This window comes from Otolemur garnettii, unplaced genomic scaffold (assembly GCF_000181295.1).
Source record: "Otolemur garnettii isolate 467f Iridium unplaced genomic scaffold, OtoGar3 scaffold00016, whole genome shotgun sequence".
Classification (NCBI taxonomy): Eukaryota; Metazoa; Chordata; class Mammalia; order Primates; family Galagidae; genus Otolemur; species Otolemur garnettii.
In genome coordinates this window covers 19,236,920-19,252,967 of record NW_003852411.1, presented here as the reverse complement: position 1 = coordinate 19,252,967, position 16,048 = coordinate 19,236,920, and the positions used below count along the sequence as shown (strand labels likewise).

General features: G+C 46.3%; 1 protein-coding gene across 1 annotated transcript in view; it reads right to left on the bottom strand.

Annotated features, from left to right (window-relative positions):
• Nucleotides 1–13,363, bottom strand: part of SERPINC1 (serpin family C member 1) — a 17,673-nt gene extending 4,310 nt beyond the window's left edge. The window contains exons 1-6 of the mRNA XM_003785694.3: nt 13,216–13,363; nt 9,017–9,386; nt 6,744–6,959; nt 4,982–5,119; nt 2,619–3,009; nt 1,231–1,295 (exon numbers count right to left, since the gene is read on the bottom strand). Of these exons, the coding sequence (XP_003785742.1) occupies nt 1,231–1,295; nt 2,619–3,009; nt 4,982–5,119; nt 6,744–6,959; nt 9,017–9,386; nt 13,216–13,256 (1,221 nt within the window). The 5' untranslated portion in view covers nt 13,257–13,363. The remainder of the gene's footprint in view (nt 1–1,230; nt 1,296–2,618; nt 3,010–4,981; nt 5,120–6,743; nt 6,960–9,016; nt 9,387–13,215) is intronic.
• Between the last annotated feature and the right edge of the window lie 2,685 nt (nt 13,364–16,048).

The window sequence follows — 16,048 nt, the reverse complement described above, 5'->3', positions numbered from 1 at the left end:
GTTGCTTAGCCAGCCTGGGCTGGGTTTGAACACACCAGCCTCAGTGTATGTGGCCGGTGCTGTAACCACTGTGCTACAGGCGCTCAGCCAGACCCCTCCACTTTCCTCCAAACCAAACATTTCCCACTAGGCTTGAGCCCTGGAACTATATTTACTAGCACCAGGTTCTGAAACTTTCTCCTTGACTATGATCTTCTTTCTTTGCAATTTCCTTAGTCCTATGAACTCTCTGACCCTGACCTATATATTCTCCTTTCCCTCATGGCCTGGTTACCCCAGAAAGTAGCCTGCACCAGTGGTTCCAAGATCTCATTGTTTGTCAGCCTCCTCTGAGAAGCCTTATAAATGTTCAGATTCTCAGGTCCCATCCCAGAATCTCCAAGGATGAAACTCCCCTGGTAACTAATGCTATTGGTCCATAGTGGAGCCCTTGAGAATCAAAAGTTCCATAGGTTGGACATGGCTATTACTCCAACACAGGGTTCCTCACACACCTCAGTTGGGGGAACGCTAGGTTAACAACACTTAGCTCTTTTCTTCATTTAAGACTTCTCAGACCTAAGTGGGCATTGTTCCTCTCCTAAGAGAAAGGCATACATTTATTTGGCCACCTTTGTTTCCTGCAGTGAAGTCTAGTGCTCTATCTAGGTCTCCTTAGACACTGATCCACCCTCACCAGTTCCCCCTTCCTACCTTCCCTGTGCTTTTCAACCATCATACTTAGCAATGTGCGTGCCCTGTTCTGTCTTCAGGGAAGGGTAAACCAGACACACCCAGTCTTCTTACTAGATACTTTCCATTCTCTTTAAACTCCTCCCTGGGTTTCCATGACCCTGTGTTCTCCTGGTTCTCCTCCAGCTCTGAATTCCTTCATAGCGGCCTTTGCTGGCTCCTTTTCCTATATCACCCTCTAAATGCTTGTTTTCCCACCTGTCCAGCTGCAGAAGAGGTGGTGTATGTGTGGGGAGGCAGGGGTAAAACAATCAGACCATGAGGGTTTCAGGGCAGGGCTGCAGTAGTCCTCAGAGGACTACGGGCCTGGAATCTGAGGGGCACTGGAAATAAGCCTTTTCCAAAGTTGTGTCCTGCTGTTCACATCTGCTCTCTACACCGTAAGAGCTAGTGGAGCAAGAATTCCAAAGTTACAAATCTCATGAGATACTGATATATGGAATAATAAAGTGGTAGGAAAGCAACATAGGGAAAGTGGAGTCAGGGAAGGGTGCTCACCTCAAGGAATGCTTTATGGAATGCGTCAGAGACGTAGAGATCGTTCCTGCCTTCTGCAACAATACCTAGAAGGAAAAGTAAAGAAGCCTCTGTGAATCGGGAGAAAGTTGGCATCAGCTCACAGACAGGAATTCAGTTTGACTGAAGAGGTCTTTGTGACTTTATTGAAAAATAGAAGATGCCAGGCATGATTGCTCACGCCTGTAATCCTAACACTCTGGGAGGCCAGGGCAGGTGGATCACCTGAGCTTAGGAGTTTGAGACCAGCCTGAGCAAAAGCAAGACCCAGTCTCTACTAAAGACAGAAAAACTAGCCAGGCATTCTGGCAAGTGCCTGTAGTCCCAGACTCGGGAGGCTGGGGCAAGAGGATCTCTTGAGCCCAAGAGTTCGAGGTTGCTGCGAGCTATGACACCCTGGCACTCTACCAAGGACACAGAGTGAGACTCTGTCTCAAAAAAAAAAAAAGAAAGAAAGAAAGAAAAAAATAGAAACCTTCACCTAATGATAGCTCCTACAGTGAATTTGGACTTCTTCAGCCTGATATCTGGGGGTTGAATGTCAAGTGTCTTTGAGGATGTGAGGAGGATGGAACTCTGTGTTTGAAGAAAACCTCACTCCATCTAGAACATCTCTCTTTCCAGGGTCACAACATTTCTCGTTTCAGAGCTAATTTAAAAATAGTCCAGTAAAGATAAATCCAATTCCACACTTTTTACAACAAAACTATACTTCAACAGTTCCAAACTGTACATAGTGTATACAGCCTGTCTTCTGAAAGGGTTTCTTATTTCTATGTGGAATTTCGTATCTTGCAGTGTCCTGTAAATAAAGATTAAAGTATACCCTTTCCTTTACTTAAAAAGATAAATCCAATTCCCTATCATTGTAAATTTGTGTTTTTTTTAAAGATATTTTAATGTCTATTTTTTAATGACAACTGAGGTATCACAACTGGGAGACATTTGCCTATCTCTGTCCAAGTGACCTTAAGGAAAGCACATGAGCCCTTTGGAATGTCAAGCAAGGGGCTATTAAATGTCAGCTATGCCTGACGACCAGGTGTCCCCAGATCTGAACATGTCTTCTTCCTCTCTATTCCAGTGCCTTTCCAAATTCTTCTAATAGACCCTTCTCCTCTATCAGATGCAGACTCATAGGGTGCCAGGGCTGGCTGGGCCTATGAAGATCCAAGAGCAAACTCACTCTTACAGAAGAGGAAACTGAGGTCTTAAAAGGGAAAGGGATTTCCAGAAAATAAGCAGTAGAACTGGGATCAGAATCCAGGTGTCCTGACTTGTTGCCCTTTTCTGTTCTGTCTCCAATGCTTCCACTTTTGGTCTGACCACCGCAGAGGTAGAGAGAGTAGGAAACTCTGTCCTCTACTAACCTGGGAGTTGGGACTTTGAAGGGTTGAAAAGATCGATGAGGCCCATGTCTTGCAGCCGCTCCTTCAAACTGAAGCCATCCTCGATGCGGAAGCGGGGCATGTGGACCACCAGCATCACCTCCTCCAGGGCATCCAGCCACTCCTGCAGCAGCTCTGGGCTGAGTTCCTGCTCCACCTTGGCCAGGCTCTTCTCAGGCTTGGGCAGGACAAGCACCATGGTGATGTCATCACCTTTGAAGGGCAACTCAAGCACCTGGGTGCCTTCGGCCACACGCCTGTAGCGGAACTTGCTTTCCTGGTACATCATGGACGCTGAGCACGTCTCCCCATCGGCCTTGTAGAACAGTTCCTCCCTCGTGTTCTCAGGGCTGAACTTTGACTTCCACAGGCCCTGAAAGAAGACACCAAGTCAGAAACTCACAAAGGAAGACAAAAACATCCACAGGAGAATATTCATTGACATAGGACATATTCATATTATATTATTACATTTATATTTAAGTATAATTATTAGGAAGAAGGATTAGAGGAATATGCATGAAAAGGGTAATAATGACTGTGTCAGAGCGACAGAATTATGAGTGGGTTTTGTTCCGTGTACTTTCCTGTTTTTCCCAGATTTATAGCAGTGAACATTTGCTTTTATAATCAGAAAAATAAAAACTAAACCAAGAACAACCTATACACCTCCATGCAAGTCTCTTCATGAGTCTAAATCTAATTGCCCTTTGCTGTCTGCCTCCTGCCATCCTCTGTTTCCGGAGCCAGCCTCCAAAGTTCTGGGCTCTGCCTTGGAAGAATAAAAGCCGGACACAGAAAAGCCAGATCCCAGGGAGGTCATCTGGAAGCCCTGCCAGCCAGAGGCAGTGTCCTGACTTTCTGCTCAAAGTGGGAGGGACTCTGAGCCATAAGGCTTTTTGAAAATTACCATTTATCACTTTCTGGCTCTTTGATCTTGAGACAAGTCACTTCACTCTTCCTCATGGTGATTTCTCATCTGTAAAATTAGGAGCTGGTGATAGCTGATATTTATAGGATGTTCACTCTGTGCCATGACTTAACTCTTTGTATTTTACATGCATCCACTCACTCATTCCCCTCAGGAACCCTCAGAGGTAGATGCACCATTATTACCATTTTATCGATGCAGAAATTTGGTCATAGAAAGATCTCAGGTAACACACTCAAGTTTCCACACTTGGAAATGGACTAAGAGCTGGGACTTAAAACTAAGTTATCTGTCCCAATGGTCCACGGTCTCATTTGCAAACTGTAAAGGGAATTAGATGTGGTGCGAACACAATCAACTTTATTCTTGGAGAAAGGGAAATCCCAAGAGACAGAGTAACTGATAATAGCGATGACTGGCTAAGTCCCTGGTCCAAGAGGGAGGGAAGAATGCACAGGGAGCACTTCCCAGGATGGGCAAGAGATGCCACAACTCCACCTGGTGGTCCTCCTGGGCATCAGTGACCTGTTTATCTCCAGTACCTTCCTCCTTCTGCTTCCCAAATGGAATCAAGTTCAAAGAGTCTTTACAACACTTCCCTCGGAAGAAGACAAAGGCCATCTACATGGTCAAATAAAAGGGCTTCTGCTGAGTCTAAGATGAGGTTGGCACCTGGAGGTTCAGAAGCTTCAAGCAAGGGGAACTTTGTGTCACTGTAGAAGCTACTCCAGATGATGGGGAAAATCTCAGCACTGAGGATTTTCAAAGAGACGCCATCATTTTGCTCTAGTTTTCAGAATGGAGTTGACAGCTCGGCACCTGTGGCTCAAGTGGCTAAGGTGCCAGCCACATCCACCTAAGATGGCAGGTTCGAATCCAGCCCCGGCCTGCCAAATAACAATGACGGCTGCAACCAAAAAATAGCCAGCATTGCGGCGGGCGCCTGTGGTCCTAGCTACTTGGGAGGCAGAGGCAGGAGACTTGCTTGAGCCCAGGAGTTGGAGGTTGCTGTGAGTGTGATGCCACAGAACTCTACCCAGGGGGACAGCTTGAGGCTCTGTCTCAAAAAAAAACAAAAACAAAAACAAAATGGAGTTGACAGGAGAGGTTGTCACATAGAAGTTGTGACACCCAGGGGAGTTTGTCACCATAAACACCTTGCAGCTAGATGCGCTGGCTTTGTGTGTGTGCACATTGTGTCCCAAGCCTGGGAACACTAACAGACTCCCCTGGACCTCAGTCCAGCCACAGTGATTCTAAAGGTTCTGGGATCTCAGCAAATTTATATTTCTGCCTAGACCATGCATGGACCATTTGTCAGAGGGATCTACCTAACACATACTTGATGGTGTGAAAGAGGGTAAGCCAAATAGCAAGAGAAAGTCCCTGGGGTCTCCGGAGCCATTTTGCATACCTTGAAGTAAATGGTGTTCACCAATACCAGAAGAGTGAGTTCATCGATGGCATTTGAAGGAATGACGTCAGTGATACGGCCTTCAGTCTTATTGGCTACCCATTCATTGATGGTCACTCTGGACCGCTCTGCATTTTCCTGAAGAGAACAAGAGGAAAACCTACCCACCTGTTCAACTGTTTTGATGAACCAGTGCTATTCAACTGGTTTCTCCATTTCCCCATGTAGCACTTATTTTATTCTTTATCTTTCTGCCCTTTCCCACCATTTGATTAAGAAGCCATCTCTCGGCTCGGCGCCTGTGGCTCAAGCAGCTAAGGCGCCAGCCACATACACCTGAGGTGGTGGGTTCAAATCCCCAGCCCGGGCCCGCCAAACAACAATGATGGCTACAACCAAAAAATGGCCGGGCTGCAACCAAAAAAAAAAAATAGCTGGGCGTTGTGGCGGGCGCCTGTGGTCCCAGCTACTTGGGAGGCTGAGGCAGGAGACTTGCTTGAGCCCAGGAGTTGGAGGTTGCTGTGAGCTGTGAAGCCATGGCACTCTACCCAGGGGGATAGCTTGAGGCTCCGTCAAAAAAAAAAAAGAAGCCATCACTCTAACTCAAACTAGAGAAATCTCACATATCTGATATGGTGCCATGAATCTTTCATATAGTATCAGGAGAAAAAAAGAAGAGCAATAGGAAGAAATAAAGGAACTGAAAGGAAGAAAGGAGTAAATAGTTCTGGGAAAAATAAGATAAAATATTATCTTCTCTAACGTCAGAAAAAAATCTGAGCTCCCAAGAGTAGAGTTTCCAAAACATGCTCAGTGGAAAGCCATGAATGATGGTGGGGGTGGGCAGCTGGGAAGAGGAGGGAAACGCCCATCAGGTCAAATAAGTTTGAGAAAGGCTGATGGAAACAAGCCAACAGATTCTCTGTCGCAGAACTTCTCAGAACACTTGCTAGGGCTTGTGTGCTCCATGCATCGTACACTAATTTTATCTGGCCATGGTAACTGTTTATAGGACTGGCACCTTCAGAATACCCTTTGGTAAATCTTTGAAGTTGGTGAACGAAATGAAGAATTGCTGGGTGAGGTGGTTCACACCTGTAATCCCAGCACTCTGGGAGTCTGAGGTGGGTGGATTGCCTGAGCTCAGGAAGTTTGAGACCAGCCTGCACTAGAGAGAGACCGCATCTCGAAGAATAGCTGGGAGTTGTGAACGCCTATAGTCCCAGCTACTCGGGAGATGGAGGCAAGAGGATTGCTTGAGTCCAAGAGTTTGAGGTTGCTGTGAACTATGACACTGCAGCACTTTACTAAAAGCAACAAAGTGAGACTGTCTAAAGAAAAAAAAAAGAAAGATAGATTGTATTATACTTGAAATGGCTCTTAGAATGTAGTAGAAAATCTAACACCAGTCAGCCAGTTTGATTTTGTTAGTTGGAACATTTACATTATTTTGAAAGTGGAAAATAAACTCCCCCAATGCTTGTGTTTGTTACTGACCAAAAAAAAAAAAAAAAGAAAGAAAGAAAAAGAAATTAAGAATTGATCATTTACACCACATTTCCAGAGCAACTGCTACAATCTGGAGCATAGGTATTCTAGATTTCTCAGGTTTCAAGTAAGAGTAAGTATTCCACAGGTTCTGATTAACAGGCAGCCCTCCACCAATTTTTAGCTAGCATAAGAGTATTGATTTGGACCCTATTTCTCAGTCTCTGAGTAGAAAGAAAAAACTTTGGGGTTAGGAATAACATCTACAACTCACCTTGAAGTCCAGGGGCTGGAGCTTGGCTCCATACACCACCTCACTGATGTCCTGGTAGGTCTCATTGAATGGAAGGGATTTTTCTCCAAAAAGGCGGTTTGCTGATACCAACTTGGAGGATTTGTTGGCTTTTCTATAGAGTCGGCAGTTCAGTTTGGCAAAGAAGAAATGGATCTGATCAGATGTTTTCTCAGATATGGTATCAAATTTAAATACCTATAGAAGCCAAAAGAAAATGGTTGTGGTAGGCTTGGTGCCTGTAGCACGGTGGTTACAGCGCCAGCGACATACACCGAGGGTCACGGGTTTGAACCTGGCCCAGGCCAGCTAAGCAACTGCAACAAAAAATAGCTGGGCATGGTGGTAGGCTCCTTTAGTCCCAAATACTTGGGAGGCTGAGGCAAGAGAATTGCTTAAGAGTTTGAGGTTGCTGTGAGCTGTGACGCCATGGCACTCTAGAGGATGACATAGTGAGACTCTATCTCAAAGGAAACAAAAAAAGAAAATGGTTGTGGCTTTGGTGGGCAGCCCAGCTCACGTGGGTGGTGGGCATAGCGTCAGTCTGCCCTTGACCAGCAGCCACCTCAGTTGTGAGCTCCTTCAAGCACAGTGCCTGGCACAGCATAAATGTTCAACTTGTGTTTAAAATGAATAAATGGGTAAAAGAATAAATGGTAGGAAGGATGAAGGGAAAAAGAAAGGGACTGGGATGCCATCCATCTCAAGCCTCTAAAGGGCTCTAGACCAACACACAGATGTCTTCCTGCTGGAACAGGAAAGGTCCTCTTGGAGATTCTGGACAGACAGGGGACTCAGGACAATGTCCCTTCTTGTGAGGGACATAAAGTTTGTTACACTTTACAGCATCTACGGGGGCCAGCTGCTCTTGGAGATACTGGTAGTAGAGGTGAGAAAGGAGAAGAGTGATTCTAATCAATAAGGGATCAAACAGGCCCAGAATCAAAGAGTCTCAGGGTTGAAAGGGACTTAAAGATTATCTCTGCCAGTCACAGCCTTTAAAACTCTAATCCTGCCCCCATTCCCAAAAGGCAAAATGGCACCCTCCCTTCAGCATGTAATTTTTTTTGGATCATGCTTTTGACCAAGTTTCTCTTTTTTCCAAAGAACCCTACCCCACTTTTCCAGTACACAGCATCCTGTATTGGAAGATTTTGTAGAGAGGAGGACCTAAAGGGCATGCTTGGTTTGGAAACAGTGTTCTGTTTCTATTCTCTTAGGAAGGGTCACATTTAAAATCTCAGTTTGGTACAGAAACATGGGGGATATGGAAGTGCTTTGAGATCAATACCAACATATATGTAGATTACTGACGGGCACAGAGAAGGCAGTGTTATGTGGCTCAAGAGTTTCTAAAGCTACAGTGTCCTTTTGAAGTAAACTGGGTTAATTTGTCCTAGAAGACTGAGCAAAGGTGAAGTTCAGTGAAAGTGGCCTCTAGAGTAGCAGAAAATCCTCAGGACCCACAGACCTTAGGGTCTGAGATCCAAGTAAGCACTGTGTACCATGCTGAGGGAACTTATACCTCTCTATTGATTACCTTTGCTGCCACAGTGTGGTCCAAACTGAAGAAAGACTGCCAGACACCCAACCAAGGGCAGATTGAGGATCTAGTATTTCCATCCATGACTTATTAGAGTGGTATTAATGGCTACTTAATCCCTGGTATTTCTTCCTATCATGACCCACTCTCCTCCACAAAAAAGGGGAGGGGGAACTAAGCCACTGATCAGAAATGATCAATACTTCCCAGAGCCAGAAAATGCTCCCGTATCCTTCAGTCTTCTTGTGGCCTCTCTGGACTCCAGGTCTCAACACAGAATCCTAGAATCTTTATCTGCAAGAGCCCATATGCCTGAGGTCCCCAGAAGGTAAGTTCCCCTTCCACTGCCAGGGCAGGAACTGGGAATTTCCACCACCTAGCTCATTGCCTGGCACAGAGGAGGTGCTGGATGAGTAAATATACGAATGATCAAAGGAATAAATACATACAGGCATGAATGAAAGAATGACTAAAAAGAGAAGTTGGAAGAGACACAGGCATTCTTCCATTTTAAGGTAGCCCAAGTGATTTACAGAGCTGAAAACCCAGTAGGGATTCCTTGCCTAATTTTTAAAAAAATTGGTTTTCAAAGGGAATCACAACCTATAATGAGCTCTCCTGGTGACCTATAGTGTTGGTTTAGGAGTCACTGGACCCGTGGAAGCCAGAAGATGCTCCTAGGAAGGTTAGACAGAAGGTCTTTGCTTTGTACCTCCATCAGCTGCTTGAGGGTGTTGTTACAGGCACCCAGCTTGGTCATAGCAAAAGCTGTAGAGATACTCAGGGGTGACAGGAAAATGTTGTCGTTGTCATTCTTGTAGTCTGCCAAGTGCTGATAGAAGGTGGTGGCAAAGCGAGAATTGGCCTTGGATAGTTCCCAGACCCGCCGGTTGGTGGCCTCAGGGATCTTCTGCTCTGAGCCCTCATCCTCGGTTGCCTTCTTCTCTGGGGAGCGGTAAATACACATGGGATTCACAGGAATGTCCCGGGGCTTGGCTATGCAGATGTCCTCCACAGGGATCCCATAACAGGTCACACAGCCCCAGAGGCCAATGAGCAGCAAGGGGAGAAGACACACCTTCCTACAAGGGGACAGAATGCTGAGTTAAGCTAGGCTGAGAGACACTCTATCCTCTCTGCCCACCAAACTTGCCTCAGGATAGCGCAGGACTCGACCTCCTGGTGTGGCCAGGGGGAGGGCTCCTTGCAAGTAGATAGTCTCACTTGCTTGGATGTAGAATCAACTTATGGTTAATAGAAGTATTGTGTGCTCAAGGACCCATGTTGGGCAAAATAGAGAATGCAGAGTTTCCTATTGGTGAGCTAATACCCTTATACATGAAAAGCAGACAAGAAACTTTAGTGACCCATGAAGAGTTAGAGCAGTAGGGGGAGCCACTTACAGACACTGTGGGGATGATCTAACTGGAGGGAATTTAACCTGCTCTTAAAGGATGGGAAGGATTTTGATTGACACAGCAGAGGTTTCAGCAATACAAGAGGAGAAAGAAGGAATGAAGGGAGTAAAGGTAACATCCGTGTGCTAGACTCCTACATCTCTAGCTCCAATCCTAATCCTTACTGAGCTCCAGACTGACTGCTGGAATTCCTGCTGGAAGTTCTGGAAGTTCCTTAGTAAAATACCACCAGACTGAGCTGGTAAGTCTCACCCCACCCCTGCTTTTCTTCTAAGTCCTCCAACTCAGTGAAGGGATCCTCATCCCTGGCTCCCAGTCCAGAAACCTGGGAGCCACTGTGGATTTCTCCCTCTCACCCTCTTCACTGAGTCAAACACCAAATTCAATTAGTTCTAATTATTGCTATTAGAATTGAATTATTGCTATTCAATTAGTGCTAATTATTGCCGCAGCCTTAGCTCAGGCCCTCATCCTTTTTTATTGCCTAGAATTTTTATTTTATTTATTATTATTTTTTTTGAGACACAGCCTCAAGCTGTCACCCTGGGTAGAGTGCTATGGCATCACAGCTCACAGCAACCCCCAACTCCTGGGCTCAAGTGATTCTCCTGCCTCTGCCTCCCATGTAGCTGGGACTACAGGTGCCGGCCACAATGCCTGGCTACTTTTTTTTGGTTGCAGCTGTCATTGTTGTTTGGCGGGCCTGGGCTGGATTTGAACCCGCCAGGTCAGGTATATGTGGCTGGTGCCTTAGTTGCTTGAGCCACAGGCGCTGAGCCATTTTATTTATTTTTTTATTGCCTGGAATTTTTAATAGCTTCCCACATGGATTCATTAAAGGAAAATGAAGCTAATCTCACTTATATATATATTTTTTTTAAGATAGAGCCTCAAGCTGTCGCCCTGGGTAGAGTGCTGTGGCATCACAGCTCACAGCAACCTCCAACTCCTGGATTCAAATGAGTCTCCTGTCTCTACCTCCCAAGTAGCTGGGACCACAGTCACCCACCACAACACCTGGCTATTTTTTGGTTGCAACTGTCATTGTTGTTTGATGGGCTCGGGCTGGATTTGAACCCGCCAGCTCAGTTGTTTGTGGTTGGCACCTTAGTCACTTGAGCCACAGGCGCCAAGCCACTTTTTTCTTTTAATAAACCAAGATAGTGAGATTGGTAAATCAGGAGAATTGGGACACCCAATGAAGTAAACAAAGTGATAGAGTCTCTTATAATACATGTAATCCCAGCTATTCAGGAGGCTGAGTGGGAAAATTGCTTGAGCTCAGGAGTTTAAGATCAGCCTGGGCAATAGACCAAGGCCCTGTCTTTATTTAAAAACAAACAAAACCTTCCTAATATTGGGCAGCACCTGTGGCTCAGTGACTAGGGCACTGGCCCTATATACCAAGGGTGCCAGGGCACCCTGGCCAGACTGCAACCAAAAAATAGCTTGGCGTTGTGGTGGGCACCTGTAGTCCCAGCTACTGGGGAGGCTGCAGCAAGAGAATCGCCTAAGCCCAAGAGCTAGAGGTTGCTGTGATCTGTGACGCCACAGCACTCTAAGGGCGACAAAGTGAGACTATGTCTCTAAAAAAAAAAAAAACCCTCTTAATATTTGTTGTATGCCAGGCATGGTGGCTCACACCTATAATTCTAACACACTGGGAAGCTAAGGCAGGAGTTGAGCTCTTGAGCTCAGGAGTTCAAGACTAGCCTGAGCAAGAGCAAGATCCCTGTCTCTCCTAAAAATAGAAAAATTAGACGGGCGTTGTGGCAGGCACCTGTCATCACCCCAGCTCCTGGAAAGCCTGAAGCAAGAGGATTGCCTGAGCCCAGGAGTTTGAGGTTGCTGTAAGCTGACACCAGAGCATTCTACGCAGGGAGACAGAGTGGGACTGTCTCAAAAAACAAACAACCTTTTTTTGGTAGATAGATAGGGTGGCCAAGGGCATCCTCCAGCTGCTTCACAGTCTCTGGTGTAGAGAAGGGCATCTGTCTGTGGAAGGGCATCTGTCTTTTCTCCTGATAGAAAAAGACAAGCACACAGTGCAAAGGCTCACTGAGATGGCCTGCTTGGCAGGTGTGGGGGTGGCTGGGAGTTGGGGCAACCAAAGAGGCCTTGTCTTCTTTTTTCTTTTTCTTTTTCTTTTTCTTTTTTTTTGAGACAGAGCCTAAGCTGTCCCCCTGGGTAGAGTGCCGTGGCATTACAGCTCACAGCAACCTCCAACTCCTGGGCTCAAGCGAGTCTCCTGCCTCCGCCTCCCAAGTAGCTGGGACCACAGGCGCCCGCCACAACGCCCGGCTATTTTTTTTTTTTTTTGGTTGCAGCCGTCATTGTTGTTTGGCGGGTCCGGGCTGGGGATTCGAACCCGCCACCTTAGGTGTACGTGGCTGGCGCCTTAGCCGGTTGAGCTATAGGCGCCAAGCCTCTTTTTCTTTTTTTAAGACAGTCTCACTACGTCACCCTCAGTAGAGTGCCGTAGCATCACAGCTCAAGGCAACCTCCAGCTCTTTCTTGGGCTTAGGCGATTCTCTTGCCTCAAACTCCTGAGTAGCTGGGACTATAGGCACCCGCCACAATGCCCGGCTATTTTTTGTTGTAGTTGTCATTGTTGTTTAGCTGGCCCGGGCCGGGTTCGAACCCTCCAACCCCATGTACGTGGCCAGAGCTGTAACCACTGAGCTACGGCGCCAAGCCAAAGGCCTAGTCTGAGGCCAACTCTGAGTTATTTCCAGAACAGAGGCACAGAGTGGGAGAGAACAGGGGACCAACAAACATCTGGAAGGCAGGGTGAAGGAGAGAGAGAACCTGCCGTTCACTTCCCCGGCTTGATTGCCTTCTGTTTCCTACTTTGTTCTTCAGCTACACCTGGAAAAGCAGTGGAGAATGAGAAGGCCCTGAGAGCTCCGTTAGGCACAAAGAGAAACCAAGGTGGTCAGCCATCACCTCCCATCTAGCCTCCCATGACCACCCAGAGCCAGAAGGGAAAGAGTGTGGTGCTGAGGGAGGGGCAGGTCTCACTTCCAGAAAAGGGAACAGGGCTTAGGCCCTTTAGTCAAAGGTCACTGCGATATTGGGAGGAGGTGGGGGTTGGGGGGAGGGTGAGGATAGGGGGCAACTGAGTGGAAGAAGGAGCAAAAAGGGAGCCAGGAGGTTTCCGTAGATTAAATTTGCCCTCTTTTCAGATGTATGGCCGGCTCTGGGGATCCCCCTTGGAGCGTGCCCTGGCCTGCTGTGCGTAAGGAGCTCTGGGCAGCATCTTTACACAAAGGAAGATGTCCCCTCGTTTCTTACCAAGGATCTCAGGTGTGGCTTAGGGAAAGACCTTACCCCAAGACAGGGGCAGGAGGGAGAGCTCTTGAAATGACTTGTCTTCCAAACAGGGCTCTGACGTAACTACAAGGGAGAGGGCCTAGTCTTCTCAAAGGTGTTGGAGAGCATTCTTCTGAGTCCTTCGGAAGTCAGAAAACCCCTGGGGGCTCACCCTTCTTACCTTTTTCCAGCAGCTACGGTCCCTATCCCACTGGAATACATGGCCGCTAATCTTCCACAGGGCTAGGCAAGGGGAGATAATGTAGTCTGAGGCAGTGTCTCTGAAAACTGATTCTTTCCTCTAAATCTGACTGAGGTTCCAGAGGTGGGGGAGGGAGCTGGTCAGGAGAGAAGAACTGAGGTCAAAGGCTGATGACCAGTTCCCAGGGTTAAACAAAGTGTAGAGCCCAGTGTTGTTTAATTAGCAGAGAAGTTCTAAAGTTCAGTCGGGCCTAGAGAAAGTAAGACCCACCTTTCTTGCCCAGACTCCCTCATTCTCCTCTTCACCTTTATAGAAAAGGAAAAGGAGAATGAGTTCATAAAGTCAAAGTTGGTTAGAAAATACCTGACTGAGAGAGTGAGAGAGAGCAAGAGAGAGTGAGCAGAATGCCTGTTCAAAGGAGAAGAGGAGTCAGCTGCTACCTTCAGGCTTCTGACAGTCCAGCGTCCCTCCTGGCTGAGAGCAGGACACGTGACGTTACACCTGTGGCCCGCAGACCCACCCACTCCCCACTCAGTCCTGAAGTGATGGGAAGGGGACATGAGAGCAGGGGCCTCAGGGTGCATGCAGGAGTGAGCTGAGTGGGAAACATTTAGCAAAATTCTACGGGGGATCAGGAGACATGTGGAGCAAATTAAAAAAAAAAAAATGCAGGCTCAGCACCTGTGGCTCAAGTGGCTAAGGCACCAGCCACATACATCAGAGCTGGTGGGTTCAAATCCAGCCCAGGCCCGCCAAATAACAATGACAACTACAAAAAATAGCCAATCTTGTGGCAGACGTCTGTAGTCACAGCTACTGGGGAGGCTGAGGCAAGAGAATTGCTTAAGCCCAGGAGTTGGAGGTTGCTGTGAGCTGTGGTGCCATAGTACTCCACCCAGAGCAACAGCTTGAGTCTCTTTCTCAAAAAACAAAACAAACAAACAAAAAAAAAATACAACTGCTGAAATGTAAACAAACTAAATTATATTTGTGTGTATTTTTGTTGTTGTTTTTGAGACAGACTCTCACTCTATTGCCTGAGTAGAGTGTCCTGGTGTCATAACTCACAGAAACCTCAAACTCTGGGGCTCAAGCAGTCCTCTTGCCTCAGCCTTCTGAGCAGCTGGGAGTACCGGTGCCCACTACAACGCCCACTACAATAGCTCTTCTATTTTTAGTAGAAACTGGGTCTCACTCTTGCTTATTTAGGCTGGTCTCAAACTCCTGAGTTCAGATGATCCACCTGCCTCAGCCTCCCAGAGTGCTAGGATTACAGGTGTGAGCCACTGTGACCGGCCCTTGTTGTTACTGTTACTAGTTATTGCTGAGATGAAGTAAATTTAAACTAATGGGGATAAAGGGAAGGTTTATTTACATTTCCTTCTTCCTCAGTACCCAAAAGCAGCATCATAAGGATTGCTGCAACAGTGTTCACAGGTTAGAACAGTGACTTCTGATGAAGGACTCCTTGAAGTTGTCACAATCTTACAAATTTTAGGGAGTTCTTCAGTCACTACAGTAGGTGTTTGGCTGATTCAGACCCTGGACACTTTGAGGACCCCTATGTACGGTGCGAACAGTTGCTGGGAACTGTCCCAAAGGGCCCGAGAATGCTTAGAGGCTCATCTGACATTCTAGATAAAAGACAATTTGAGTCTCTAGTTCAACCACTGGTGTTCAACAAACACAGGAGTGCTATCTGTGCCAGCAGGCATGGTTCTTAGGGCTGAGGCTTCCATTCAGGTGAGACATGCAGTAATCTCATAACGAAGCAGTATATACAAAATAAGAATATAATGTGTCCGTCAGATGTTCATGTGCACCATGGAGAAAATGAGAACAGGGCAGGTGGAGAGAAAGTGATAGGGGGTGGTACCATCTGAGAAAGGGTGGTAGGAAAAGCCTCCCTAATGAGTTGACATTGAGAGTACAGAACGAAATGAGGGAAGGGGCCGTATGAACATCTTCCAGAAGAGCTGTCCATGTAGAAGAAACAGGAAATACAAAGATCCTGAGGTGGGACATCCATCGAGAACTATTGTTCCAGCCGATAGGAGTTGGGAGACCCTGAGAAGGGGCGCAGGTGATCTGATGAACACTTACAGCTACTACCTGGCCAGGGGGTTAAGAGCTATGACATCAGTGGTTTACTTTGTTCATTCATTCACTGAGTCACAGGGATCATTTAATTAACAAACATTTAATAAATGACCAAGCATGGTGCTGGACATAGGGATATAAAGACGAATCTGCCCTCAAGGTCTTCAGTGCTTCAGGAGGAGTACCCAGCCATAAAGACAAACATCCCAATCAATGGCACTGGTCACATGACTGAAATCTCTATTAGGGAAGGAGAAGGGGAAGCAGGAGGTCTGTCAGTGCAGCTGGGGCAGGAGACGGGGGTACCGGGATGATGATGAGGACAAGATTATAAGAACTTTGCAAGACGGAGAGTTAAAAATTTTTATGGTGAAATTATTTCAGACTTATAAAAGTTGCAAAAATAGTACAAAATATTCTGTGTGCCTTTCACCCAGATCCTCCAAGCGTTAACATTCTACCATGTTTGCTTTTCATTCTCTGTATATCCACACGGACACATACGTACAAAGATATTATTTTTCTGTGCTGTTTAAGACTAAGTTGCAGATATAATGCCTTTTCACTCTATATGATCATTCAAGCAAGAACATTCCCTTAAATGATCACAGGAAGTCAGGACATTAGTATTTTTTTCAAATATTTTCAAATCTATAAACCTTATTCTAATTTTGCTAATCATCCCATTAATCTTTTTTTTTTTTTTTTTTTT